General features: G+C 34.4%; 1 protein-coding gene across 1 annotated transcript in view; it reads right to left on the bottom strand.

Annotated features, from left to right (window-relative positions):
• Nucleotides 1-27,354, bottom strand: part of SMARCAD1 (SWI/SNF-related, matrix-associated actin-dependent regulator of chromatin, subfamily a, containing DEAD/H box 1) — a 94,399-nt gene that overhangs the window by 12,229 nt on the left and 54,816 nt on the right. Inside the window, exons 11-20 of the mRNA XM_044682255.1 lie at nt 23,987-24,077; nt 22,877-22,976; nt 13,670-13,729; nt 12,640-12,715; nt 11,131-11,266; nt 10,441-10,578; nt 9,777-9,872; nt 9,566-9,683; nt 9,253-9,374; nt 1,003-1,191 (exon numbers count right to left, since the gene is read on the bottom strand). Coding sequence (XP_044538190.1) covers nt 1,003-1,191; nt 9,253-9,374; nt 9,566-9,683; nt 9,777-9,872; nt 10,441-10,578; nt 11,131-11,266; nt 12,640-12,715; nt 13,670-13,729; nt 22,877-22,976; nt 23,987-24,077 — 1,126 coding nt within the window. The remainder of the gene's footprint in view (nt 1-1,002; nt 1,192-9,252; nt 9,375-9,565; nt 9,684-9,776; nt 9,873-10,440; nt 10,579-11,130; nt 11,267-12,639; nt 12,716-13,669; nt 13,730-22,876; nt 22,977-23,986; nt 24,078-27,354) is intronic.

The following is a 27,354-nucleotide window of genomic DNA, read 5'->3' as shown; positions in this document are numbered from 1 at the left end:
AAGATACTCAAAGGCTCAATGAACATAATAAAGACAGATCTAAATAACTGGAGAAACAATAACTAATCACAGGTAGGAAAAGAAAAAAAATTATAATAATTTACTTATTCAATGCCATACCAAATTATAAAATATTACTTTATCAAACTAGGAAAAAAATTAAAAAATTCACCTAGAGCGCAATTCACTGGATTTAGCAATTCAGAAAACATTGGTCAATTCTTTTTTTTTTTTTTTTTAAACCCTAAACTTCTGTGTATTGGCTCCTTGGTGGAAGAGTGGTAAGGGTGGGCAATGGGGGTCAAGTGACTTGCCCAGGATCACACAGCTGGGAAGTGTCTGAGGCCGGATTTGAACCTAGGACCTCCTGTCTCTAGGCCTGACTCTCAATTCACTGAGCTACCCAGCTGCCCCCAACATTGGTCAATTCTAAAAGCACATTTTTAGTTGACTTGAGAGTGGAAAGCTGGATTGTAAGGAGTGAGAATTGAATAGAGAATTAGAAAGAGGCAGCTTGAGGAGATGACAAAATCAAATAAAGGGTTTTTATTTCATTTTTCATAATTTTAAACATGGAACAGTTCAGAACATTTTTATATGTAAAAAGGAAGGCAACAGTAGATGGAAAGGTTGAAAATGAGAGTAACAGAAGAAGGACCTGAAGGAAAAAAGAAGATAGAATTTTAGCAAAAAGCAAGGGCATAAGTAAAATTTTCCTAATATTATTAGTGGTTTGATTTTTGTCAACAAAATATAATGGTAACACAATCCAACTAACACACAGGATGTAAAGAAAGATTGTGTATTTAACACAGTTTCTGCCCTAAAAAATAGTAATTTTACCATTTTAACAAAAGTATAAGAATATACTAAAAGTTTATAGTAATCAGGAATCTTACCCAAAAACATAATGCTATTAGTAGATGTAGACTTTATAATGAATAGATTAATAATAATACTTAAGGCTGAATAAGTGGACATTGACTAATTTTTACACAATACCTTTTCTTTTAATTCAGACAAAATGCATTCTAGTTTCTTGAATTTTCCAGAGTCCAAAATAAGATCCATGTCTAACATAAAGTCATTGATATGTGCATACTGTTTGCAAAGTAAATGTAGTTCAAAGTCTGTCATAACTTCCATATCTTCAAAAATCAAGTCAGGATTAGCTTCACAATGTGTAGGTTCCTCAAAAGAAAAGAAAATTTCATTTCAAAGTTTACAATATAAAAAATAATATCAAATCAATCTCACAACAAGGATCCAAACTTTCAAATCACCAGGGGCGAGAAATTGTCTTCTCAAATTGAAGAATTCAATGATTCCCTCAGTCTTTTGAAAGGCAGTATAGTAGCCTAGAGTCAAGAAGAGTTGGGTTCAAATCTTGCCGCTTGACAGAAAATAAATGTGGGTCCTTGGATAGTTACCATCTTAAACCTCAGCTTCTTCATTTGTAAATTGAGAGAGCTGAACTCAATTACTTCAAAGGTATGTTTCAGCTCTAAAGTTATGAACCAACATGAATCAAGGAATTAAGACTGCTACAAGTGTAATGGCAAGCACAGAGCTCACACCCGATTAAATTATATAACACATATGATTGATTTAGGATCAAATGAAAAAACTAGTTTAGTGACTTGCGTCACTGACAACAGGGAAATAGAAACTTCAACTGTAATCTATTCTCTAGTTAAACATGCAGTCATTTGCTTTGCAAAGAATTACTAAGATAAACACACTAACTAGTGATCTTTTATAGTAATAACAACAGTAAAAGTTAAGGAGACTACAATCCCCAAATAACCACTATATTTATGTCTTAGAATCTGGATATCTCTAATTGTCTTTGTATATCATAAAAACTAAATAAATCAAAACCATTTAATTGACATTTTGTAATTTTCTCTAACTCTTGCTTGGTTTTAAAATCTTTCCTTTCCCAGAGATCTGACAGGTATACTATTCTGTGTTCACTTAACTTATTTATAGTTTCCCTCTTTATATTCAGGTCATTCACCCATTCTGAATTTATCTTGGTGTAGGGTATGAGATGTTGATCTCAACCTAATCTCTCCCATATTGTTTTCCAAATTTCCCAGCAGTTTTTGTCAAATAGTGGATTCATGTCCCAAAAGTTGGGCTCTTTGGGTTTATCAAACACTGTCTTGCTGATGTCATTTACCCCAAGTCTATTCCACTGATCCTCCCTTCTGTCTCTTAGCCAGTACCATACCGTTTTGATGACTGCTGCTTTATAGTATAGTTTAATATCTGGTACTGCTAGGCCCCCTTCCTTCATATTTTTTTTCATTATTTCCCTTGATATTCTTGATCTTTTGTTATTCCAAATGAAATTTGTTATAGTTTTTCCTAATTCAGTAAAGAAGTTTTTTGGTAATTTGATAGGTATGGCGCTAAATAGGTAAATTAATTTGGGTAGAATGGTCATTTTTATTATGTTAGCTCGTCCTACCCATGAACAATTAATGGTTTTCCAATTGTTGAGATCCAGTTTTCTTTTTTTGGAAAGTGTTTTGTAGTTGTTTTCGTATAATTGCTGTGTTTGTTTTGGTAGATAGATTCCCAAGTATTTTATATTGTCAAGGGTGATTTTAAATGGTGTTTCTCTTTCTACCTCTTGCTGCTCTAATGTGTTGGAAATATATAGAAATGCTGATGATTTAGGTGCATTTATTTTGTATCCTGCAACTTTGCTTAAAGTTGTTGATTATTTCTACCAGCTTCTTAGTTGATTCTCTAGGATTTTTTAAGTAGATCATCATATCATCTGCAAAGAGCTTGGTCTCCTCATTGCCTATTTTGATACCTTCAATTTCTTTTTCTTCTCTAATTGCTATTGCTAGTGTTTCTAGTACTATGTTGAATAATAGAGGTGATAATGGGCATCCTTGTTTCACTCCTGATCTTATTGGGAAGGCTTTTAATTTATCCCCATTGCATATGATGCTTGTTGATGGTTTTAGGTATATACTGTTTATTATTTTTAGGAAGGGTCCTTCTATTCCTATACTTTTTCAATGTTTTCAATAAGAATGGATGCTGTATTTTGTCAAAGGCTTTTTCAGCATCTATTAAGATAATCATGTGATTTTTGTTTGTTAGACTGTTGATATGGTCAATTATGTGGATGGTTTTCCTAATGTTGAACCATCCTTGCATTCCTGGTATAAATCCCACCTGATCATGGTGGATGATCTTCTTAATTACTTGCTGGAGTCTCTTTGTTAATATTCTATTTAAGATTTTTGCATCTATGTTCATTAGGGAGATTGGTCTATAGTTTTCTTTTTCTGTTTTTGGTCTACCTGGCTTTGGAATCAGTACCATATTTGTGTCATAAAAAGGAATTTGGTAGGACTCACTCCTAGTAGATTGGCTAAAATGAAAGAAGGGGAGAGTAATGAATGCTGGAGGGGATGTGGCAAAATTGGGACATTAAGGCATTGCTGGTGGAGCTGTGAACTGATCCAACCATTCTGGCTGGCAATTTGGAACTATGCTCAAAGGGCTATAAAAGAATGGCTGCCCTTTGATCCAGCCATACCATTGCTGGGTTTGTACCCCAAAGAGATCATAGATAAACAGACTTGTACGAAAATATTTATAGGTGCGCTTTTTGTAGTGGCAAAAAACTGGAAAAGGAGGGTATGTCCTTCAATTGGGGAATGGCTGAACAAATTGTGGCATATGCTGGTGTGCTCAAAGGAATAATAAACTGGAGGTATTCCATGTGAACTGGAAAGACCTCCAGGAACTGATGCAGAGTGAAAGGAGCAGAGCCAGAAGAACTCTGTACACAGAGACCGATACACTGTGGTAAAATCGAATGTAATGGACCTCTGTACCAGCAGCAATGCAATGACACAAGACAGCTCTGAAGGATTATGGTAAAGACACTACCTACATTCAGAGGAAGAACTGCAGGAGAGGAAACATAGAAGATAAACAATTGCTTGAATGCAGGGGCTGAGGCGGACATGATTGGGGATGTAGACTCGAAACTACCACACCAATGCAACTAACAACAATATGGAAATAAGCCCTGAACAAGGATACAAGTTACAACCAGTGGAAATGTGCGTCGGCCATGGGTGGGGGAAGAGCGGGGGGTGAAGGGGAAAGTAGGGGCATAAAGTATGTAAACAGGTTAAAAATGAATATTAATAAATGTTTTAAAAAAATAAAAAAAACTAAATAAAACGAAAAAAAATTTTAAAACTTGTGAAAACTCCTCAAAAACACTATAATATTTTGCTAGTTTTTCCTTAATGTTCAACTTCCTTTGGCAGAGGAAAAAGCAAAATCTAGTAAGAATAACCTTAAATTCAACATTCATTTTCACAATTTACAATTATAAAAGGTAAGAGTAAAATTGAGTCTCAGTATTCATTTCCATTGCCCTTTCTCTGGCAGAGGTGTAAAAAGAAATTAAAATTGCCTAAATGTAGGCAGAAAACAAAACAAAACAAAAAAAAGGATGAATTTAAAGAAGTCGCTTATGGTAAAGAACTTACTGTATAACACCAAGACAATAACCTTTAGTGATATCACTAAAAGCAAACAGAGAGATGAGAATATTTTTTATTAATAGTTGCTGTTTAGTTGTTTTCAATAGTGCCTGACTCTTCAAGATCCCTTTTTGGGGTTTTCTTGGTAAAGACACTGGAGTGGTTTGCCCTTCTCCAGTTCATTTACAGATGAGGAAACAGAGGCAAACAGGGTTAAGGGACTTGCCCGGGGTCACCCAGCTACTAAGTGTCTAAAACTAGATTTGAACTGGGATCTTCCTGACTCCAGGTCCAGAGCTCTAACCATATTCCACCACATAGCAATTTTTTTGTTTTTTTTTTTTAAACATTTATTAATATTCATTTTAAAAATGGTTACATGCTTCATGCTCCTACTTTCCCCTTCACCCCCCGCATCCCCCCACCCATGGCCGATGCACTTTTCCACTGGTTTTAACATGTGTCATTGATCAAGACCAATTTCCAAATTGTTGATAGTTGCATTGCTATGGTAGTTTTGAGTCTACATCCCCAATCATGTCCACCCCAACCCATGTGTTCAAGCAGTTGTTTTTCTTCTATGTTTCCTCTCCTGCAGTTCTTCCTCTGAATGTGGGTAGCGTTCTTTACCATAAGCTCCTTAGAACTGTCCTTTGTCATTGCATTGCTTTGCTGCTGCCATCTAGCAATTATTATTAAAATAAGATTTTTAAAGAAAGTATAAAATTATCTGCCACTTTAAAAAGTGCAGCAATAAATACTTTTGAACAAGTATTTTTCTTTATTATCTCTTTGGAGTAAAGGAGAATGATGACTTTGTAAAAGAAATATGTATTTTAAAAGGGGTAGAGCAATATGAATAAAGAAAAAATATTTACCAGGAATAAATCTACCCAGAAGACTTTCAAAGACCATATGTGTTAGCTAGTAATGAAAAGGAATGGGGTTATGAACAATAATAGCTGGGCAATGATACATAAATTATATTAACTGTAATCTATTTCTTTGTTTAGATATGCAGTCTTTTGCTCTTCAAAGCACAATGCTCAGATGCAATTTTGCAAAGAACTTCTGATATAATAAGCACGCTAACCAGTGACCTTTTAAATTATTAACAACAGTAAAAGTTGTTAAGGATCTTACAATTAAATAATTATTTCAAGTTAAATTCTTCTGCTAGTAAATATTTGCCTATGTCTTAGAAGTTGTTCCTAAGTGGTTAAAGGATAGAAATAATTCTCAAAAGATTTAAAACTATTAACAATCATATAAAAATTCAATCACTAATAACAAGGGGAAACAACCTTAAGGTTTCACACGTTACACATCTGGTAAAGTGGCAAGAGTACATGGGTTAATGGCCACTCTTGTATGAATTCTTGAAAGGTAAGTACACTAAAGCATTATAGACATAGTGGTGAATTAATACAACCATCCTGAAAAGCAATTTGGAATTAAGCAAAGTAAAATGACTAAATGATTGCCCTTTGACCTATACCTAATCATATACTCAAGGAGGTCATGAGAAAAAAGGTGTCATATATATCAAAACAATTATAGTAGTACTTTGTGGTGGCAAGGAATTTAAAACAAAGTAGATACTCATCAACTGGGGATAGGATAAATTATGATACATGACTGTAACGTAGAAACACTGTTCTGTGGGAAACCATAAAGAAAGGGGAAAAAGGAAAGGATGTACATTTATGTAGCACCTACTATTTTTCAGGAAGTGTGCTAAGCACTTTAAAAATATTATTTTTATATATATCAAAGCAATCCTGGGAGGTAGGTGCTGTTATTTTTCTAACCTCTCAACCCCTATTTTATAGTTGAGGAAACTAAGGCAGTAATTTAAGGCCACATTTGAACACAAGTCTTCCTTACTTCAGTCCCAGGACTCTATCCACTGCACCACTTAGCTGCCTATAAACATACTAAAAGAAAGAAGCAGGAAGTCTTAAATGAACTAATGCAAAGTGAAATAAGCAGAACTAAAAAGACAATGACAACAATGTAAAGAATCACCACAAAACTATCAAAATGAAAATTATTAAGAACAAGAGTGGTTCCAAAGAAAAGATAAGATACCTCCCATACTCTTTCACAAAAATGGAGGGTTCATAAGTCTGGAACACTGAATAAAATATTTTTCAATGTAATGATTGGTTTTGCTGAATTTTTTTCTCTTCCTATTCTTTCTTTTACAAATTCTCTAGTATATGGGATGACTCTGGGGAAGGGGAAGAGATTGAAAATCTAAGTGATTATCAAAAAACCCAAAGCTATCTGGGAAATCAAAGAGATCATCAAAAAATCTATTAAAAAGTTTTGTAATTGGTTGTATAGAGTAGAAAGAACACTAGAGCATGGGCTATCTTGGCACAAGTTTCAACAATTCAAGGTCATTTCTAAATTACAGGAGGAAGAAGGAAGGGCAATAGAATAAAATTTTAGTGGCTTTTCTGGCTTTTTTTTTGTTTGGTACAATATATTGGGCACTATTTTGAGGGAAAGTTACTTTTTTCTCAGTGTACTACTACAATGAAGAATAAGAGGACTGGATTTGATGAGTGTTTCAGACTCATTTGGTAACATTTATTGATTAAGTACTAGGTTTAAGCTTCAGAGCACAGGATAAAAGGAAACTGAAGAAATTTTGGAGGAAAATAGTGAAAATTAAGTTTAATGTCCTGCTGAAAATTTGTCATATCGAGTATTTTGACACAAAGTAATTACCTACTATTTAGACAGGGAAAATAGTGAGTACTTCAATTTTCTTCCTTGACTCTGTTACCAATGTAGTAGGGTTTCATATAACTGATTTATTACGTTTAGAATATTACTAAATCAGAATAAAAGTGAATTCTCAAAAGGGCATTTATGATTCCAGGCAAACTTTCTATTAAGTTACAGAAAAAAAATGAAGAAATAAAGTATGATTCAAGAATTTTTAACAATTCTATAGAACTTATGAAAAGGAATGCTATCCACATCTAGAGAAAGAACTACAGAAGCAGAAATGCAGAAGAAAAACATATGATTTATCACTTGGTTATATGGGTCTATGATTTGGGGTTGTGGTTCTTAAAAGATCACTCTATTACAAATATGAATAATATGGACATAGGTCTTGAGTAATAAGAAACATATAAATCAGTGGAACTGCTTGTCTGTTCCAGGAGCAGGGGGAAGGGAAGAGGAGAGGGCGAGAACATGAATCATATCACCATGGAAAAATATTCTGAAAAAATAAATTAAAATAAAGTGGGAAATTTTTTTTTTGTTTTTTAAGTAGAATTTTGTGAACATAAATTACAAAAGTTTGGGAATGAAAAATAAGATAATTCTCATTCCTTTTTCTTTTGGATGAGAGCTTTGAAAAACATTTAAAAGCTTCCAAAAGTTTTAAATGTATTTTTTGACTTCTTGATCATCTATCTGCATTCATATTATCTATCATGTTGCAAATAATTTCTAATTATTCACCATTTGCCAACTTTCTTTTCATTCAAGCACAGTAGGCATGTAGCACTAAATGAATTTAAAACTTTTTTTCTTAAAAACTCAAAACTGAACATCAAACAAAACAAACACTCCTAGTAACTATCACCATTGAAATTTATATATCAATGCACAAGATAGCTTAGATCTGAGTATATCCCCATTAGAATTATCCTTTAATTCTCATTTTCTTTTCCCCATGATTACGCTTTGAGCATACTTGCTTGTTAGCTTTGTCCCCTTTGCATGAATTCATAAAGATCTTCTCAAAATTGTTTTGTATTTCTCATATTTGTTGACTTTAATTTCCATTATAGTATCCTTGTACATTAAAGTGTCTCAATAGATACAACTAGATTTTCTTTGCAAGTTTTTGTGTGTGTGTGTGTGTGTGTGTGTGTGTGTGTGTGTGTGTGTGTGTGTATGTAGAGTCATAATACTGATAGCTTTTTTATTATTAATAACCCTTTCACAGTACAATCCTAACAATGTATTTACTGGATATCAAAGGATACAATTTTTTCCACTAAATTTTATTGCATAATGTCAGATTGCTCTCTAAAAGATGAAAAAAGCTAGCAATTCAACCATTAATAAGTATCCCTGCTTCTCAATAACCCTGCCAAACACTTAATTTCCTTGCCTTTATTTTCTTCCTACTTAAGTTATGAAAGTGGTACCTCACAGTTGTTTGCATTTTGCAAGTGACAACCCACAATCAGTATCTCCTCTTTTGAAAATGGTCTATTCTTATCCTAATGAGGTATTTTTTAACCCTTAACTTTGGTCTTAGAATCAATACTAAGAAATAGTTTCAAGGCATAAAAGCAGTAAGGGCTAGGGAACTGAGTTAAATGATTTGTCCAGGGTCACAAAGCTAGGATGTGTATGGGAACACATTTAAATCCAGGATGCCCACCTCCAGGCTTGGCTCTCTAGCCAGTGAGGCATCAGTTACCCCCTCCTATTTGGTTTTAGCAGAGTATTTAATTTGACTTTCACAGAATATAGGACATCAGAATTGGAAGGAACTTTAGAGTATTTCTAATCCAACATATTCCTTTTCCGAACAAATGAGGAAATGTAATGCCTAAAAAATGAAAGGACTTGCTTAAAGGTCATGTAGGAAACAAAAGGAAGACTTGAGATTTGTAGCTTAGGCTAAAAGTGTGAGCTAGAGAGTAAAGGGAATTACACAATCATGATTCATTCTTACCTTTAGCATAAGCTGTGACATTATTTTGAGTTTTTCAGCTGTGTAGTACTGACGATGTAATAAAGGGTGATTAGCCATTTTTCTTAGCTGCATCATCACATTGCCCATTTCTGAGCTTTTCTCTGCAATCCAAGAAGTGCATACTGAATTTTAAATACAATAATAATAATAATAATAATAATAATACATATTCCATTTTAAAAAATCTTTTAGTTCAATGAGATAAAGAACAAACAAAAAAGCCACTATGCAACTAAAAGCAACACATATCCATAAACCAGGATATAAAATGGAGTGCTCAAATCAGTTATACCCATGCCATTGATGGATTTCTTCATTTTATTAAAAAGGCCAAAGTACAGTTGTTCTTGTTTTTCTGACATTGCACATAGCTCGACACAATCCTTTTTGGGAGGTAGCTGCTTAAGGACCTAAGAAAATGAAACAGAATTTGTTTTAGGGAAAGTTTCCTAGCTTAAATAAAAGAGAATACTGCTAACCAATACATGCAGGGAAGAAATTACCTCTTCTTTTACTCTTCTCAGAATAAATGGCTTTATAATTTGCTTAGCATGTGCTATTCGCTCCTTTTCATATATACTTTGTTCTTCAGCTGACTTCTAATGGAAGAAAAAAATAACCAAAATTAGAATTTCTCAAAAATACAGGTGGCTTATTTATAAGCTCAAACATACTCATGGATCCAAGACTCTTGACTTCTCCCACACTACATTCTAAAGGGATTTTTCACCCTCTCTCCAAATTCCCCAAACTGTTTCCAGGAAGGATTTAGCTTTTTAAATTGTAGCCTTCTTAGAGGACCTGATTAGGTATTATAGTTTGAACTCTTATTAAGCACTTATATTTCAGGAACCACTCTGGTTCTGTTTATATAAGCTATTAAAAAAATATGTGCCAACTTATTAGCATTTTCCTTGAGCAATAAGGACAAGTAATAAGCATTTTTTTCCTTTGCACTATTGGTAAAAAACATGCTGCTCCTCTGTCTAAAGGCTTTCATTTTCCACCATACCAAGTAGAATGACCACAGTCAGTTTGGAGATCCTTTTCACCAAGAACCACTTCTAAATGGCTTAAGCTTTCCCCTCAACAGATTCAAACTAAAAGAAACAAGGAATGAAAACTGGTCTTGGGCACGTGAATGTATAAAATGTGCTCTCAGCTTACTGCTTTGGAAGAGAACATTCTTCTTATCTCACTGGTGCTGCTACTGAACATATGAGGCATGACGAAATTTAAGAGAGACATGAGTTCCAATAGATTATTTTGAACAGGAGTGCCTGTCAGTAGCAGACGATTCTTTGCCTATGACAAGGAAAGAAAGCAAAGTTGAGTATTTAGAAGAACAACACATGTATATGTTCCCCACAAACACATTCCCCAAAAAAACCTAGTAATTTGTCCAGGAGGGGCATCAGAAATCTCCAATTCCAATTCTCTCACTTTACGAGGAAAAAAAAGGCCTGAGGACATATTAAATAACTTACCAATGGTCATATACCTAATGGGTAGAACAAGCAACTTGGAAACTCCGGATCCATGCCTCTCTAGCCAACAGTTTTTCCTACCATGTCAATAGTTCCCTTTCTGCAAAAAGGGGTTGAGAGCACTAGCTGTTTTTCAACAGATCAAGATTTCATGTATAAATTTCAAGATTTCATGTTCTGTGTTTAAGCTGACTGTGTCATCCTGACCAATATCTTTTCTTCCAAGGAAATATGGCACTCCTATCATTTACTGAGGGAAGAGGTTTCAAACTTTGAAGTTCCTATGATATGTCTTACAAAACAGTTTATACATTTGATTTGTAAGTTTTAAAAATATGTTTTTTTTAAAAACAGAGAAGGAATTGCATACGTTAATGGTCATCAGGTGCTGGTAGCGTACAGATCCCATATTCTTCAACATGTGGCCCTCATCGAAGATTGCATAGTTAAGTTTTAGCCGTCGAAACAGACTGCGGTCATCGGAACTGCTAATTGCACAATTGTACCTATTGCAAACAAAAATTATAGGATAGTGTTCTAAGAGTTCAGAAATCTAGATAATTGAACACTCCATAAAACATTTCACCCAAAAGGAAGCACTGACTCATTTGCATTAATTAGGAAAGGGAGTAAGAGTGATTCCCCTCAGAATTGACTATGATAAAAAACAATCTAGTAATAAAATAATAAAAATGGAAAAAGAAAAATCTAGGCACATAATTTGTTCAATAATGCTTCAAATTATGCACTATATAGCTATGAGTAGTCAGTGTGAAATGAAAACTACTAAAAACTTTCCTTAAATAATTATAAGGCTTAATGACAAGGGGAAGATAGTTCTGGATTTCCGTGATAAAATCAGATTTTGTTTGAAACATGCATTATAGTGTTTATGTACAATTTAAAAATTACATAGTAACAAAAAATGAATATGGAAGAGCAAAAGGCTACAAAAGCAGATTAGAAGATTTTTGATCCTGAGGACAAACTGATAGAAATCATGTCAAAAATGTTGATAGAATTTGACAAGAAGAGAATATCCTTCCACTGAGTAGGAGGTTTATTCAAAGTGACAAAATATTTTTATAATAAAGCTGACTAGCAACTGTTAAAATAATTGAGTTCTAACCAAACATGAGCAAATATACAGAGCTGGGCATTAGGTGATGGGAGTAAAGGGGACATTACAAAATTATATTAAGTTAAATAAATGAATATTTAGTATTTAACAAAAAATGGATGGGTCAAATGCTACACTGGTACACCAAGACAATCAAACATTCAATCAACATTTTATAGATTACAACTATTAAAAGAACTGTCTCCAGCACATTTGGTAGACTCTTAAAAGAGTTGTTACTGAAAACCACAGATAGGACTTGAATGGTATGAAAAAGTATTCAAATATGGTGAGGGATATATATTCACTAATGAAACCAATGAACAAAATTGAGTTATATATTTAATAACTACAGAGATGCTTAATAATTTCAACTGTCTACAATGTCTTATATTAATTTATTTTTAAAAAATCTTGATTAATGTGCCTAAATTACTACTTAAAGATGAGCCCCTAAATAAGTTTATAAGCCATGAGAGCAAACAAAATGATAGAAGTGGAATGAGTAATGTGAAAGAGACTATCTTTTGTTGCCTGAATAATCATGTAACCAAATAATTAATATTTTCTTAAAGCAAGTATTGCTAATGTGAAAGGTGAGGTAAAAAGTGCAGTCTAGAATTGATAAAAGTATAATTAAGAATGATCTCATATTCTCAGATAAAACAATCATAATTGTTGTCACTAATCCTATTATATACTACTATTAAGAAATAAATATTTTTTCGCTTCAGTTTTCCTAAGAATTTTATTACTTACGTAGTCACAATCACATTGAAGTCTACAACTTTATTATGAATATCATATCTAAGCTGTTTGCGATCTTCTTGAGAACCTAGAAATAAAAATGTGGTTAGAAAAACTATCCTTTCAAGTTTACAAATTATGAATATTTTTCATTCCTTATGCTTCAAGTTAAGTTTCTGAGCTGTATAAGGTACTATGCATGGCTCTGGAGATATAGACAAAAATGAAAGAGAACCAGGCCTAAAACTGGGAGGACCTGGGTTCATATCTATCCTTAGACATTTCCTAGCTGTGTGACCTTGGGTAAGTCATTTAACATCAATTGCCTAGCCTTTACTTAGTATTGATTCTTAGACAAAAGGGTTATAAAAAAAAAGATATCTGATTGTGGGATTAGGGAGAGAGATAAGACACAAACACACACACCAGCAAATGTGAACTAAAGAAGATTCTCTTCCATGAGAGTTGTAGACAAAAATACCATAAGAAAGTTTGAGGCATGAGAAATTATTTTTGATGGGGATATTGGGGAAATTTTCATAGAGATATTAAATTAGAGCATTGCCTTGAAAGACATAAAGGATTTTAACAGGAAAAAAATAAAAGAACATTTAGACATGGAGTCAGGCTGGTAGATGCTTCAAAGTAGGGATAGTTCAGGACTAGGTTAGATAGTAGTGGTTCAGTTTGATGGGAACACTCAGTGCATGAAAAAGAGCAGTGATGAAACTGCAATCAAATCTGGGCCAGACTGCAGTGAGCCTCAAATGCAAAGGGCTAAGAAGTTTCCGTACTGTCACTGAGGAATAAGAGAAATATTATTGCACTGAAGGCTTTGAATTGGACTGTGATGTGGGCAATCATGTAAAAACTGTCCTTGAGAGAGAAACAATACCACAATAATCCAGGCAAAAGTTACAAAGTCTTGTGTAAAATGATGGTAGAAATAGAGAAGAGAGGGGAGGGGAGGAAAGGGAAGAGAGCCAAAGGTGATTCCAAGGTTTTCCTACTGAGTAATAAAAGCAATTTAAAATATACTTACCATAATAAAAGAGGACATCTAGATTAGAGCACCACAAATTAACTTCTCTTATCCAATTGTCTATAAAATAAAAAGTAGCTGTTAGTTGTTCCTGCCACATAATATGCACAGAAATTCAACAGTATAACTAGCCCTTATTTTAAGAAGTCATCAAATCACACACTCTACCATAAACTGAAATCAAATAGGATTTTACTACACACAGAGGAAAACTATTACCTTATTCTATAAAAGTAGTTTATAAGTTTGAATCTTATTATGATTTAAATATTTAGCAAGAAATGTCATTAAATTTAATGTATTAGACTGAGCATAATAAATTAAAAAGACTTGCCTTACAAGTGAAATTACTGGTGCTTCAGGAGAATGAAATTTCAACTTTTCTTTCAACAAAAGTTTTATGAATCTTATATCAAGAATAACAAGAACTAAAGGCAAAATTTCTACAATTTTATATTTTTGTTCATCAGTAGACTAACCAGATCAAAAAGTTGGCCAAGAATGGAAAATATAGAAAAACTAATTTTGAACACACTAGTCTATAATTTGGACTCTGTCAATCAATACACACTGAATGACATGTCTCCAATAACGTTTCGCAATTAAATGATCTTGTTATACATATCTATTGTAAATCAGTTTTACTTATAATCAATTATATTTTAGTGACAAATAAAGCAGTTGATTTTCAAAGATAAGAAAAAATAACTTCGTGGGACAGTTGGAACTGTGCATTGGAGAGCTAACTGATGAGCAGACAAGCAAACCAAACGGATGAGAATAAAGATTTTTTTCATCTTATCATTAGCATGCTTTGCAAGTATATATGTACAAGTAGAGAAATAAAGTGATATGTTCTTGCAAACTAACTGAAAGTATACCTTGTTACTCAGAAATTTAAATGCCAAGGCTGAAATATGGTAAAGACATAAAAGAAGTTTGTAAACTATAAGATGCTTTCTTTATGCCATTAAGTCTTTAATATTTAAAAAACAATTCTAAATTTTATAACTATCAAAAAAAACCATCCAAATGTTCAAATATACAAAATTAAACCATGAACTCTATTATTTAAAATTCATTTGAAAAAAGACATATTAAACAAACATATTGATTGCTTTTTCATATATATTTATATATGTGTGTGTGTGTATATATATATATTTGTGTGTGTGTGTGTATATATATATATATAGTAGTATTTTTTTAGGTTTTCTTGCTGGGTTTTAAAAAATATTTGAAGCCAGGATATTTATAACTGATCCTTCAGTCTTTACGTTTATTACTTTATATTGACTCTCAAATTTTTCTCTGACTCAACTCACATGGGTTGGTGATCTCAATGGATTCAAGATTTGTCTTCCAATGGAGCACAACACTATAGCCCCCAGTAGTGAGAACAGGCCCTTCCATGCCTGTCATTTTCTATTTGATGTCTGTCCACATCCATCAAATGTGCTACAAATCTTCATTTTCTTTGGATATTGCAAGAGTGCTAGTGAGATTCTTTGGTCATCTACCTGTCACGCTTCACTCTCAATATCTGAGCAGCCCACCTTTTCTGCTAATCACATACTTCCTTAATATTTTTATTTTTATTCTTCTTTACATTTGCTCATCACTTATTGTCCTCTGTTTTTATAGATCGTCTTAATTCTTTGAAGAATATTACAAAGTAATAATAGTAGAATGTCATTGAAAAGCTGGTCCTTTGAATAGTTTTGCAACTCAGTTCATTTTCTTACTGTTCAACTCTGGGCCAAACTTGTCTCACTTGACTCTTAGAAAACCTCTGTAGAATGTTTATTCAAATTGATATAATACAATCTTAATCATCTCGGTTATTCCTATGTGAAGGATCAGATTAAATTCTTTGAGCGATTTCAGATCTTACAAACTGCAATGTTTCATGGACTGATGCAATCAGCATGATATCATCTGTAAAAGGAGCATCTGGAGGACCTTACTAGGCATGAGAATTTCTTTTTAAGCATGGATTCTGTGTTGGATCTTCTCCACCACATTGACCAACATCTTTGGCATATATCCATCTCCTGGTTTTATGCTTTGCTTGATGTTTATTATCAGCCATTCCTCCCTTCTTCCTTCCTTCCTTCCTCTCTCTAACCCAGGATATTAGTGCAGTCCATTCATGAGCTTGATCTGATCCATTCCCAGCCTGGGCTGGCTTGTTGTTCTTTAGGCAGCCTGGTAGACCTCTTGCTCTTGAAGGCTCACTCTTGGGTGCCTAAGTAGACACTGAATTGTCCCAGAACTACAGAAATCCACCAGCCTCAACTCTCCCAGTATCAGGGATTATAAGTGCACACATGCCCTTTTCCACCTTTCAAGGAATTATGAATGACATTGCTAGGCAAAAGACTTTGTAAGAGGGCAGCTGGGTAGCTCAATGGATTGAGAGTCAGGCCTAGAGACAGGAGGTCCTAGGTTCAAATCCGGCCTCAGATACTTCCCAGCTGTGTGACCCTGGGCAAGTCACTTGACCCCCATTGCCCACCCTTACCACTCTTCCACCAAGGAGCCAATACATAGAAGTTAAGGGTTTAAAAAAAAAACACTTTGTAAGAATTTGAAAAGTAGCACCATAATCAACATACAATAAGATATTATCATATAAATCAACAACCAATAAGATCTCTAGTCTTCTAGTTATTTATGAAATGCTAAAGATGTGCTATACTGGTGAATATTATCTGCAAAAATATGCTTGTTCCTTATTAATACTCTCAACAAGGGTTTACTCAATTCAAATAGTTGACTCTCAAAGATTCTGTCTAGATGAGAGAAAAACTATAAAGGTTAGTAGTTGCTTCTATTCTCTCAGAATAAGGTCCAATATACCTTTGGAAGTTTCCCTTCCTTTTTGAGAAACTTTGTATATACCAATCCCTCAACATGTTCAATATTGTGTCAACTCCAACACAGTTCTTCTCTATACACATGTAGTCTAATATAGTTGTTGTTCTCATCTTCATGCCATTTCAAACCAATGTGACATTAGAGTTCCACGGTCCTTAAAGGAGAAAGGTTTGTTATAAAATTTCCCCCCATTTTTCTTCCAGTTGTTGTTCTGTTTCCATTTTCATCCATAAATGCCCTTGGAGTGATGTTTACTTAAGTATCTGCCCAACTGTCTTTAAATTAGTTTGATCCTTCCTTGCTTTTTTTTCCCTGTCTTGGAACAATACTACTCATATAATGACAGATACATTTGTCATAAGATTTTATGAACAAATTCCTATCCTAACATTTCATATATTTTATGAACACATTTCTATTCTGACCTGCTGTTATCTTTGGCAAATATCTCTGTGTGGCAAAGAAATCAGATGTTTGTTGAATCCGGTCTAGGCTCTTTTGGTCTCCTTTATTTGTTACTGGTTAAATATCTCAATATAATTAGTCAGTGTTTCTATTGTCCATTTTCCATTCTCAAGTTACTTGTTTAAATAATTCCAGATTATTATTAAGCTACTTCAATTTATGTCATATCTTTTTCTTATTGTTACTTTATTTTTTACTAACTCTGATCTTAGCTTTAAAATGTTGATATCTGACTATTCATGGATAGCTGACTCAGGAATAATGCTGCATTATTAACACCATTTTCCTGTCAAAGTATAATCTCTTTCATTTGTTATTATGTTAGCAGATACTCACCATGTCAGGGCCTACCATTTTTTTTTCTCAAAAGAAAACAACAAACCTAAAAAAACACGCAAAACTGTTCATGATATAGAGGCATGACGTTTCTATGTTATTCACAGGTCTTTGTCTTTTCATATTTCTCCTTATTTTTTCCCCACCTTACTTTTCACCAATCTCACCCCTTTTCCCTTTTTCCACCTTGTAATGTTTTTTTTTTTTAAATTCTGAAGGGCCTTATGAAGTTCATGAATTTCTCTAACAATTTATTCTCAGTAACCAATGTGTTGTGTAAGTGATAATCACTTTCACTGTGGTCAGCACACAACTGACTGAGTGGTGAAGAAAATACAAAAATCTACAGTGTGTATGTTTAATGATTTTTAAAAAGAGGGAAGAGGAATATTTTACTCATCAGAGCAAAACAAAAATCTTTAAAGTCTTTTCTTTCCAACAAGATGTCCTTCTGGTCATTTAACATAGAAGATTCCCTGATAAATACAACCAAAATGATTTGTTCAAAGATTCTGAGAAATGTCAAGCAAAGTAGCAAATCTTTAAATCATGTTAGTTGCAAATGACTTCCTTTGAACTGCAGAAAGTGCCCTGGGACCTTATTGAATAAGATTCATAGTCACTTAAAGATCTGCCTAACAATGTAGATATGGACTACCATTCAAATACAACCATTGTATGGATTATTCATTGACTTATACTGTGAGTATGCCTCCTGGAAAGGCACATTTGGAAAGCTGCAGTATTTTCAATGATTTCAAACCATTTCTTACTGCAAAAAGCCCATCCTTTTAATATCACTATATTCCTGGAGATGATATATGGATGCAATTAATGAAACACCACAATCTTAAGAGATTTAATATTACTGGTGACCCAAAGGATAGTGGAAGCACATGGTGAATATAAATAGGCTGCAACACATTACTAAGAGAAGTTAGATAAAATACATCATTGAAGGAAATAAATGACCAGAAAGAAAGGATGAGTCATCATGAAGTCAAGAATAATAGATGCTTTACTGGTTGTCACAAAGGGAAGATCTTGTATAAAGACTTATGAAAAAACACAGATAAGTGGATGACTTGGGAGAAGGAATATTAACTTCAATGGGGGAAGAGAACAGATTTTACAAACTAATAATCAGTGATCTTGAGTTTTTGTGCCCAAGTTCTATTAACTATTATGAAAAGGGTGATTAAGTAATTTCAAATGGCTTACTATTTCACAGAGAACAAGTTTTTACCAGGCTAAGTTTAGTTCCATTTTTAGAAAAAAAGTGATGAAATGGGTAAATTGATCATATGGCTCTCCCTTTGTGTCCCTCCCTCCACATGAGAAAATATTTGTTTTAAACCAGCCGTTTACATGAGATAAAAGAAAAAATATTATGGGAAGCTACCTAGCTTAAATTGGTTTTATGATTTTTCTTGAGGCAGTATGTTATGGGATCATGCATGGCGAATTACAACAAAATGGAGTTGGTTAACACCAACTCTTAAAAATGTACTCTGAAGTGATAATACATTTATAACCCAGTGGAAAAGCTTGTCAGTTCCAGGAGGGGAGAAGAGAGGAGGGAGAGAACATGAATCATGGAATCATGGAAAAATACTTAAAAAAAAATAGTTAAAATCCACTCTTAATATGGTTATATAGCAAGGAGATGATGCTTAATCTGGAGCAGGTTTGGGGAGGATATGATAGCTGGCTTCAAATCTTTAACAGTTTAGTCCCATGAAATAAGCTTGTTGTTATACTTGGCCTAAGAGATCAATTAGGAGAAATAGTTGGAAGCTTGAAGGAAGCAAATTTAGTATCGTAGAAGGATAAGCTTCTTCTCAAAGGAACTCTAAGTAAAGGTTACATGACCACTTGTTCTTGGCACCTGGTCTTGTCTCCAACAGGACTGCTCTACTTTTGCACTCCAGAGGGGCAGGGCCCAGGCTGGACTCTATCAGCCACTCCCTTTCTACTTGATTACAATGGCATTACTGTGTATTCTAATTCATCTGCCACCCACTGCTATCCTATACGTAGCAACTTACTCTTCTCATTCCTGAGTCATTTAATCACCTATGTCCCACCTCCTGTTCTCTCATCTCCATTTTCCCCAGCTCTATCCTTCACATGTCCTAGGGGTCTGGCTTCCACCAAAAGATACTTAGCTTTCTCTAGCATTGGCTATCCCGTACCTGTATAATCTGGTCCTTGAAGTGGACAAAGACATTCCTAGGGCCCTAGTGAAACATCTACACTTTTCCTGTGCTGCCAGCATTCAGCAGCTTGAGGCTGCTGAATTATTTTTTTAACACAAACACAAATTACAAAAGACATTATCAACTGGCCCACAGATAATTCTCTCTCTCCCTCTTTTTTAAAACCCTTACCTTCCATCTTAGAATCAATAATGTATATTGGTTTCAAGGCAGAAGAATGGTAAGGGCTAGGCAATGGGGGTTAAGTGACCTGCCTATGGGTCACAAAGCTGGAAAGTGTCTGAGACCATATTTGAACCTAGGACCTTTGGTCTTTCAACCTGGCTCTCAATCTACTAGGCTACCTAGCTGTCACATTCTCTCTTTTCAAAATGGGTTTCATGCTTGACTCTCTTCTCTCCTCCTCAATCCTGAGGAATTCAACATTTATATTCGATATTTCCTCCAAAACCCAATATAACCTAGATCAAACTGTTTATGATTGGGAGGTGGGGGGTGGGAGTGCTGGAAGGGAAGATGATTTGGATCTTATAACTTCAGAAAACATATGTTGAAAATTGTTATTATATGTAATTGGGAAAATAAAATGTCCTTGAATAAAGAAAAAAAGACAGTTCCTACTCAAAGGAGAAAATAAGATATAGATAGAACTAGAGATAATTGATCAAAGAGAGGCCCTAATAGAAATAAGAAAAAAAGGGAGGTCAAGAAAGGCTTCTCATAGAAAGTGGGGCTTTTAGTTGGGACCTGAAACCAAGAAACAAAGATGAGATAAAAAATTCCATGCATGAGGGAATATGCCTGGAATTGGGAAAAAGAGTGTCTTATTTAAAGAAAAGCAAGGTGGGTGAGAGTCAGCAGGCTGCAGAGGTTTTTTTGTTGTTGTTTGTTTTTTTTTTGGGGGGGGTATAAAGTATAAGTAGTAGGAAGGGGCTAGGTTATAAAGGGTTTAGAATTTATAATTAATCATGAAGGTGATAGAACACCACTGGGGTTGAATGAATATATATGAAATGGCTCCCTTTTGAACTATATGAAAGTTTCTCAGTTTCCTCTGCTGAGTTTTTTCATCCACATCGCACTCCCTAAATGTGGGTGTAATTCAAGGCTTTGTCCTGAGCCCTTTTTTCCCCCTATGCTCTCTCTCAGCTTCCAGGAGTTTAAATCATTTCTATGTAAATGACCGTATCTATCTCCTCATTCTAGCTTAAGCTCCAGTCCCATAATACCCATGACTATTGAACATTTCAAACTAGATACCTCAGATTTTATCAAACTCATCAAATCCAAAGAACTCATTTTCTTTCTGATCACACCTACCTCTTAGCCATATTTGACTAATTAAATTAATGATTTCAGTGTTATCTTTAACTGCACACTTGAAGTTAGCCAACAGATCCCCAAATGTAACATTTCTTCCAGGCCCTCATCATTTCTCATCTACCTAGACTATTGTAATCTTCTAATTCTTCTAACTGCACTACCTGCTTCAAGTTTTGAACCAATCTAATTTATTCTCCACATAGCTACCAAAATGATCTTCCTTAAATGCAGTTCTAGCCATGTCATAAGTCAAAAAATTTCAACTGCCTTCTGCAATGGGCTTTCCTGATCCCTTTAGAACTCAGGTCTTCTTTCTGAGTTTACTTTCCATTCATTATATTTTATAAATATTTTTATTTTATAAATCTTCATAAACCTGGTTATTTTATATTGTCTTCATCAGAATATCAGGTCCTTCAGCACAGTGTCTGTCATAGTTAAATGTGTAATAAATATTCATTGACTGACTCTGAGATAAACTACAAAATCTTTGGTTTGGCATTTACAATCCACTTTTCTTTCAATGTGTATGAGGGGAGGGGGGAGGCTGGAAACAGAAGTGGTGAGAGAAAAAGCAAAGGTTTGTTCATTGAAAAAAAAAAACAACAAAAAAACAAACAAGGCCCTTCACAATCTGGCTCCTACCTCAGTCTCACTATATAGTATTGTCCTTTGCTCACACTATAGTTCAGCCAGACTGACTTGCTCTGTTCCCTTCATACACTACATTCTATCTCACGTCTCTGAACCTTTGCATCTTTGGCCATTCCCTAAGCTGGTATTAGCTCCTTCCCTACCTCTATTTTATAAAATTCCCTATTACCTGTAGAATGCTGGTCAATATACAAAACACGTTCTAATACTCAGAATACTAAAAGTGTTCTCTTTAACTATACTTAACTACCCTTGTATGTATTTATTTTGTATTATTCTGTATATATTTATAAATAAGTTGTGTCTCACCTACTGGAATGTGAATTCCATGAAAGCTGGAACTGTTTTACTTTTTGTCTTTATATGTCTAGTGCCATGCACAGTGCCTATAACATTAATGATTTCGCTGAGAGGATTTTTTTTTTTAATTTGCATTAGGCTAAATAAGAGGACTGGACCTAGAATCAGGATGACCCAAGTTTAAATCTGGCCCCAGACACTTTGCAAAAGCTGGGTGATCCTGGGCAAGTCCCTTAACCTCTGTCTGCCTTAATTTACTAGGGGAGATGGGAAACCATTCTAGTATCTTTGCCAAGAAAACCTCATGAACAGCATTGAACATAAAGAATCAGATACTACTGAACAATATCAACAATAGACTACTTAACCTCTGAGAATTTTACCAACTCCATCCATTGAAATAAATAAGATCTGAGAAGGTAATGGTGAGGATGGATTTATATAGTATTTATTATGTGCCAAGGCACTATCCTAAGCACTTTACAAATATCTCATTTGATGAATAATATATATTCAAAATGAATCATCAAATAGTCACATAGTCCTTTATAGATAATGTGTAATTTAGATATTACTAATCCAGAAAAAAAATTTTTACTTTTAAGCAGCATCAAAAAGGAAAGGTATCATTAGTTGCTAAATTATAAACCAGAAATAACAGCTAAGTATTTGTCAAAGAAAATGTTTAGCAAACCTATGAATTAAGATTAAAATAGCAAAGCATAAGCATGATATACTTAAAACTGGTTTTTAATTTAACAATGATTCCAAAGAACAGAAATTCTATTAAGTGCTGTTATCTTAAAAATGGTAATTATTTTAAAGATACCAGGAGCAACATGATAAAGGAAAAAGGAAGCTAGAAAACAAAGGTAGAATCTTGTATTCTAGTATTAAGATTCATTTTACAAGAGGAAAATGTGAAAAGAAATGATATAGCCTCCAAACATTTTATGTCAAAATGCTTTTTTTAAAGCAAGATGATTTGTAAACAAAAATGATGGATCTCCTTTCCCACAGTAATACCTACCTAAAGTTGAAGCTGGCACAACAATTAAATGCGGACCTCTATTACCTTCTTGGTAGAGATATGCCAGGAAGGAAATGGCTTGAATTGTTTTCCCTAAACCCTACAAGGTAATAGTTAAAAAGGAAAATTATCAACAAAGCTTTCTAATATAATTAGAAACATTACTAACTTCATTTCCATCATAGTGAAACAAGTTGTTAGAATCAAACTACCTACTTTTTCCTCAAATGAGACAAATCTTATTGGTAACACAGTTTTTTAAAACAATGACCAGAACCTAAAAGTGCAATATTGCAACCCAAGCATGATTAATACCAAGCCCCCATGTTATATTTTCAAAAAACAAATGTAGCAGATACATTGTATCTCGCAATTTCCATAGCAATGTGTTATGTTATTAGTATTCATTATTTAGTCTGCAAGGAGATTTAAATTTAGAATTAGAAATACATATCCTTTACAAGTGTTGAACTCCTTATACAGTGAAACTGTATATACATAGATTTCTACAAGAAGATACTCATAAATGTGACACATTTCACTGGATGAATAATTATTTAAAAATTTATCTTATTGGTTACCTAGAGAACTCAACTCCTGCTGTTGATTAGCCACTTAATTAGCTTTGTAACCTTAGGATCTTCAGTTCCTCATCCATAAAATGAAGGGGTTTGGACCAGACCATCATTAAGGCTCTTTTTAAGCTATAAAATTCTATGACCGTTTCCTTTTAATATTTGAACCTTAAGAAAATGTCATAGAAGTACTCCCTGACCATCAATACTTGGATTATTCGTACTGATGCTCAGATCTAGTCTTGGTCTGATTTTCAAGATATCAGTCATCTCAAGACAGAAAGGGAGGAGATTAGAGTAGATACATAGGATCTAGGGTAGTAGTCAAATAAAAGAGAAGTGGAATTCATTGATATGACTACTCCTCTCAAGCAAGAATATCAAAGGATACAGAGAATGAATTCCAATCTAGTGACAGAATAGGAGAATAAAACTTTTCTCTAGGTCTGGGATAATATTATGTGAAAGGCAGGCTTCAAATGACTATTTCTGTTCATAAATAAAATTTAAAAGGAAAAAGTATGATTCTACTTACCATTTCATCAGCCAAAATACCATTTAATCCATGTTTATGTAGTAGTGCTAGCCAATTTAAACCAATCTTCTGATATGGCTTGAGAGACAAACTGAAAGGAAAAAAAGTATTCGATAACAGAACTATATTTTTTGTATCTTCTTTATATCAAATTTAGATTTAGAAATACCTATTCCTGTGTATCCTCTTTCATAATGTTTAACTTTTAATTTATCGTTACCCAAATACTTTTGTTTTCTGAATAACGGGCAATTCTCTAACCATTTCAATTGCTATAAAAGACAATGAATTTAAAAAAGAACCAATCATCTTTCCTAGTTTCTTTTACAAACTTTATTCCTTATGTAACTATTTGTTTTCACTACCAGCAGAACAAGTTCAGTCACCACACTGATGGTACCCTCAGTTTTTTTTTTGTTTTTTTTTTAAACCCTTAACTTCTGTGTATTGGCTCCTTGGTGGAAGAGTGGTAAGGGTGGGCAATGGGGGTCAAGTGACCTGCCCAGGGTCAGACAGCTGGGGGTACCCTCAGCTTTAATTTTAAACAATATACATAACATACAAAGACAAAACACCACATTTCTGAAATAATTCAGTATCAGTTGACTAAAGAGCAGTAATGTCAAACTCAAATAGAAAAATGGGACCACTAAACTGGATATAAGGATCCTGATGACCACACATTTACTTAATTTTAAACTGTAGTACTTTCTATATTTTACTGTATTTTTATTTATTGTGTTAAAATTATAAATAATATAAAATATGATATATTTTTGTATATGCCAATAAACTACCCTGGCATGTACAAAGAATAATTTGACTAAAAGCACTTAGAAAATTCTTAACTTGATTTGCTGCTGAAAATATCATTTCTCAGAAGGCCAACAAATTAAAAGAGAGGATTTTACGATTTTAAAGTACTTCTGTTTCATTGGAATAGTTTAATGGAAACATGTGATGCATGAGAGGGAGTAATGGTTTATTAATCTGGAAAAGCAGAGTAGAAGTGTAGATGCTGAAAGGCTTGGAAATATCAAATGAAGGATATTTTTAGCCCAGGGGAAGATGGGAACCAAAGGAACTTAGATAATGACAGAAGTGTTCTTTAGAAATACCACTTTGGAAATTGGATTACAGATAGATTAGAGAGGGGAGATAAGAAACTTGAGGTGTGGCAGATCAATTAAGCAACTGCAATAATCCAAGTATGAATGGAGAGAAAGGGACTTATGCAAGAGATGTTATGGACTAGACTTGACAATTGATTGGAGGCAAAGGAGAATGAAGAGTCCAAGTTTTAAGCATGGGTGACTAAAGAAACAGAGCTGCCTTCAAAAGAGCAAGGCTGTAAGGGGGCAGCTGGGTAGCTCAGTGGATGAGAGAGCCAGGCCTAGAGACAGGAGGTCCTAGGTTCAAATCTGGTCTCAGACACTTCCCAGCTGTGTGACCCTGGGCAAGTCACTTGACCCCCATTGCCTACCCTTACCACTCTTCTGCCTTGGAGCCAATACACGGTAGTGTATTGGTAGGTAAGGGTTAAAAAAAAAAAAAAAAAGAGCAAGGCTGTGTTAGGGAAAAGATAATGGATTCTGTTTTGAATGTGTTCAATTTGAAATGTCCATGGGCATCTAGTGGGAAATGTCTAAAAGGTTGGTGTCATTCCAGAGACAAGCTCAAGATTAGATATAGTGATCTGAAAGTCATCCATAGAGATTTTAAATGACCCTATTAAAATTGATGAGTTCTGAGCAAAGGAATTTGGAAAAGAGGACACAGCTGTGTGGAAATAGTCAGTTACAGGAAAAATGGATGATGACTTGGGAGAAAAGACTGAACAGCAAAAGGAGAACTAAAAGAAGGAAAGTATCAGAATTGGAAAAGTCTTCAGAGATCACCAAATCCAATTTGCATTTGGATAACAATCCTTATAACATTTCTGAACAACAGTCACCCAGCATCTACTTGAGTAACTCAAAATCATGAAGAATCCATTACTTCCCAAGGTAGGTAGTCAACCCCTCTCTCTTTTGTTCACAGTACTAGAGAAGAAGCAGGTGAGCTCAGAACTCCCCTTTCTCCCATTTGCCTCCTGCCCCCTCCCTCCCATTCCCACTTTGAGAGCTAGTTTTTGGCTATTCCACAGCTGCACAGGATCAGGAAGTCTCTTACTGCAACACATCTCTCTGGTATTGAGCCTCTGCTATGTCCTCATCTTCCAGGTAGCCTCTCAGCTGAACTTTTACAACAGTTCAAGCCACCATATCCCTAGAGACAGAATACTCCGAGTATACGGTGCTTTGTTTGAGTTCCCACTGAGGCCTTTTAAAAATACTTTTTTCAGTGCTGGTTCCTTTTGAAACAAAATGCTGCTACATTTGGCAGAATTTATTTACATATGGTATAAAAGACTATCCTCCTGTAAGGAATAGCAAGCATGGCAGAATGTTTGCCCCACTTATCAAAACCCTTAGCTATAGTTCTCTAGAGAGATTTCCTCCTATGTCAAAGGAACTACAATCAAGGGTATTATTAACATCCCCTATCAATTTAAAAAAAAAACCCACAACAAAAAAACAACAGACCAATCATCCTTACATCCTTTGGGAAAGTAATGTAGACAGATAGGAAAAGCTAGCTCACAATGGTGTAGAAATAATACTGCTCCCCCTAACCCGAGACTACATAGTGAAACAAAAACAAGTTCAGGCAAAAAGATGGTGTAATGATTGGTGGATACTATTGGAGGCCCCAACCCACTTACTCATTTGGGAACCTCTTCCTATACCCAACAATCCTTTATGAATAACTCCTTTCAGTTTTTGATCCTCTAGTATTATGAACAAACATGGGATGAAACACTCAATATGAGTCGTGCAATGACTATGAGCCTAAGGGATTACACTTGGATTCAAGGTTTTATTATAACCAACTTGCATGGTCTTCAGTAGCACTGAAGTGTACCCTAACCAGACCAACTTCTGTGAGAATTCCACTGTGGTGAAGGAGAGAGAAGAGAAGCAGACAAAATATTATGTGACAGCCTAAAAAATACAGTCTGCATTATTCAGCATTATTCTCTCTATTAGAAAGAATATCAGCTATAGTTTTGAGGGCATGAAAGTGTAAAAAGGTAGATGAAAGCTTGAAAATTCCTTAAATGCTGCTGTTATCTTTAAGTTTCACAAACGTTCCCTAAAACCACATAGGATTTTAACAATGGCATAGAGAAGAAAAGGGGGAATGGCACATCTCTCAGCAAGGATGTAGCTATCATTGAATCTGTGAAACTTCACCAAGAATGTGTAAGAGAAACTTACAGACTACTCTAATGCATGATTTTCTCTAGCAATGTAAACCCACACCCA

Source organism: Gracilinanus agilis, chromosome 6 (assembly GCF_016433145.1).
Source record: "Gracilinanus agilis isolate LMUSP501 chromosome 6, AgileGrace, whole genome shotgun sequence".
NCBI lineage: Eukaryota > Metazoa > Chordata > Mammalia > Didelphimorphia > Didelphidae > Gracilinanus > Gracilinanus agilis.
This window is presented reverse-complemented; position numbering and strand designations above follow the sequence as displayed.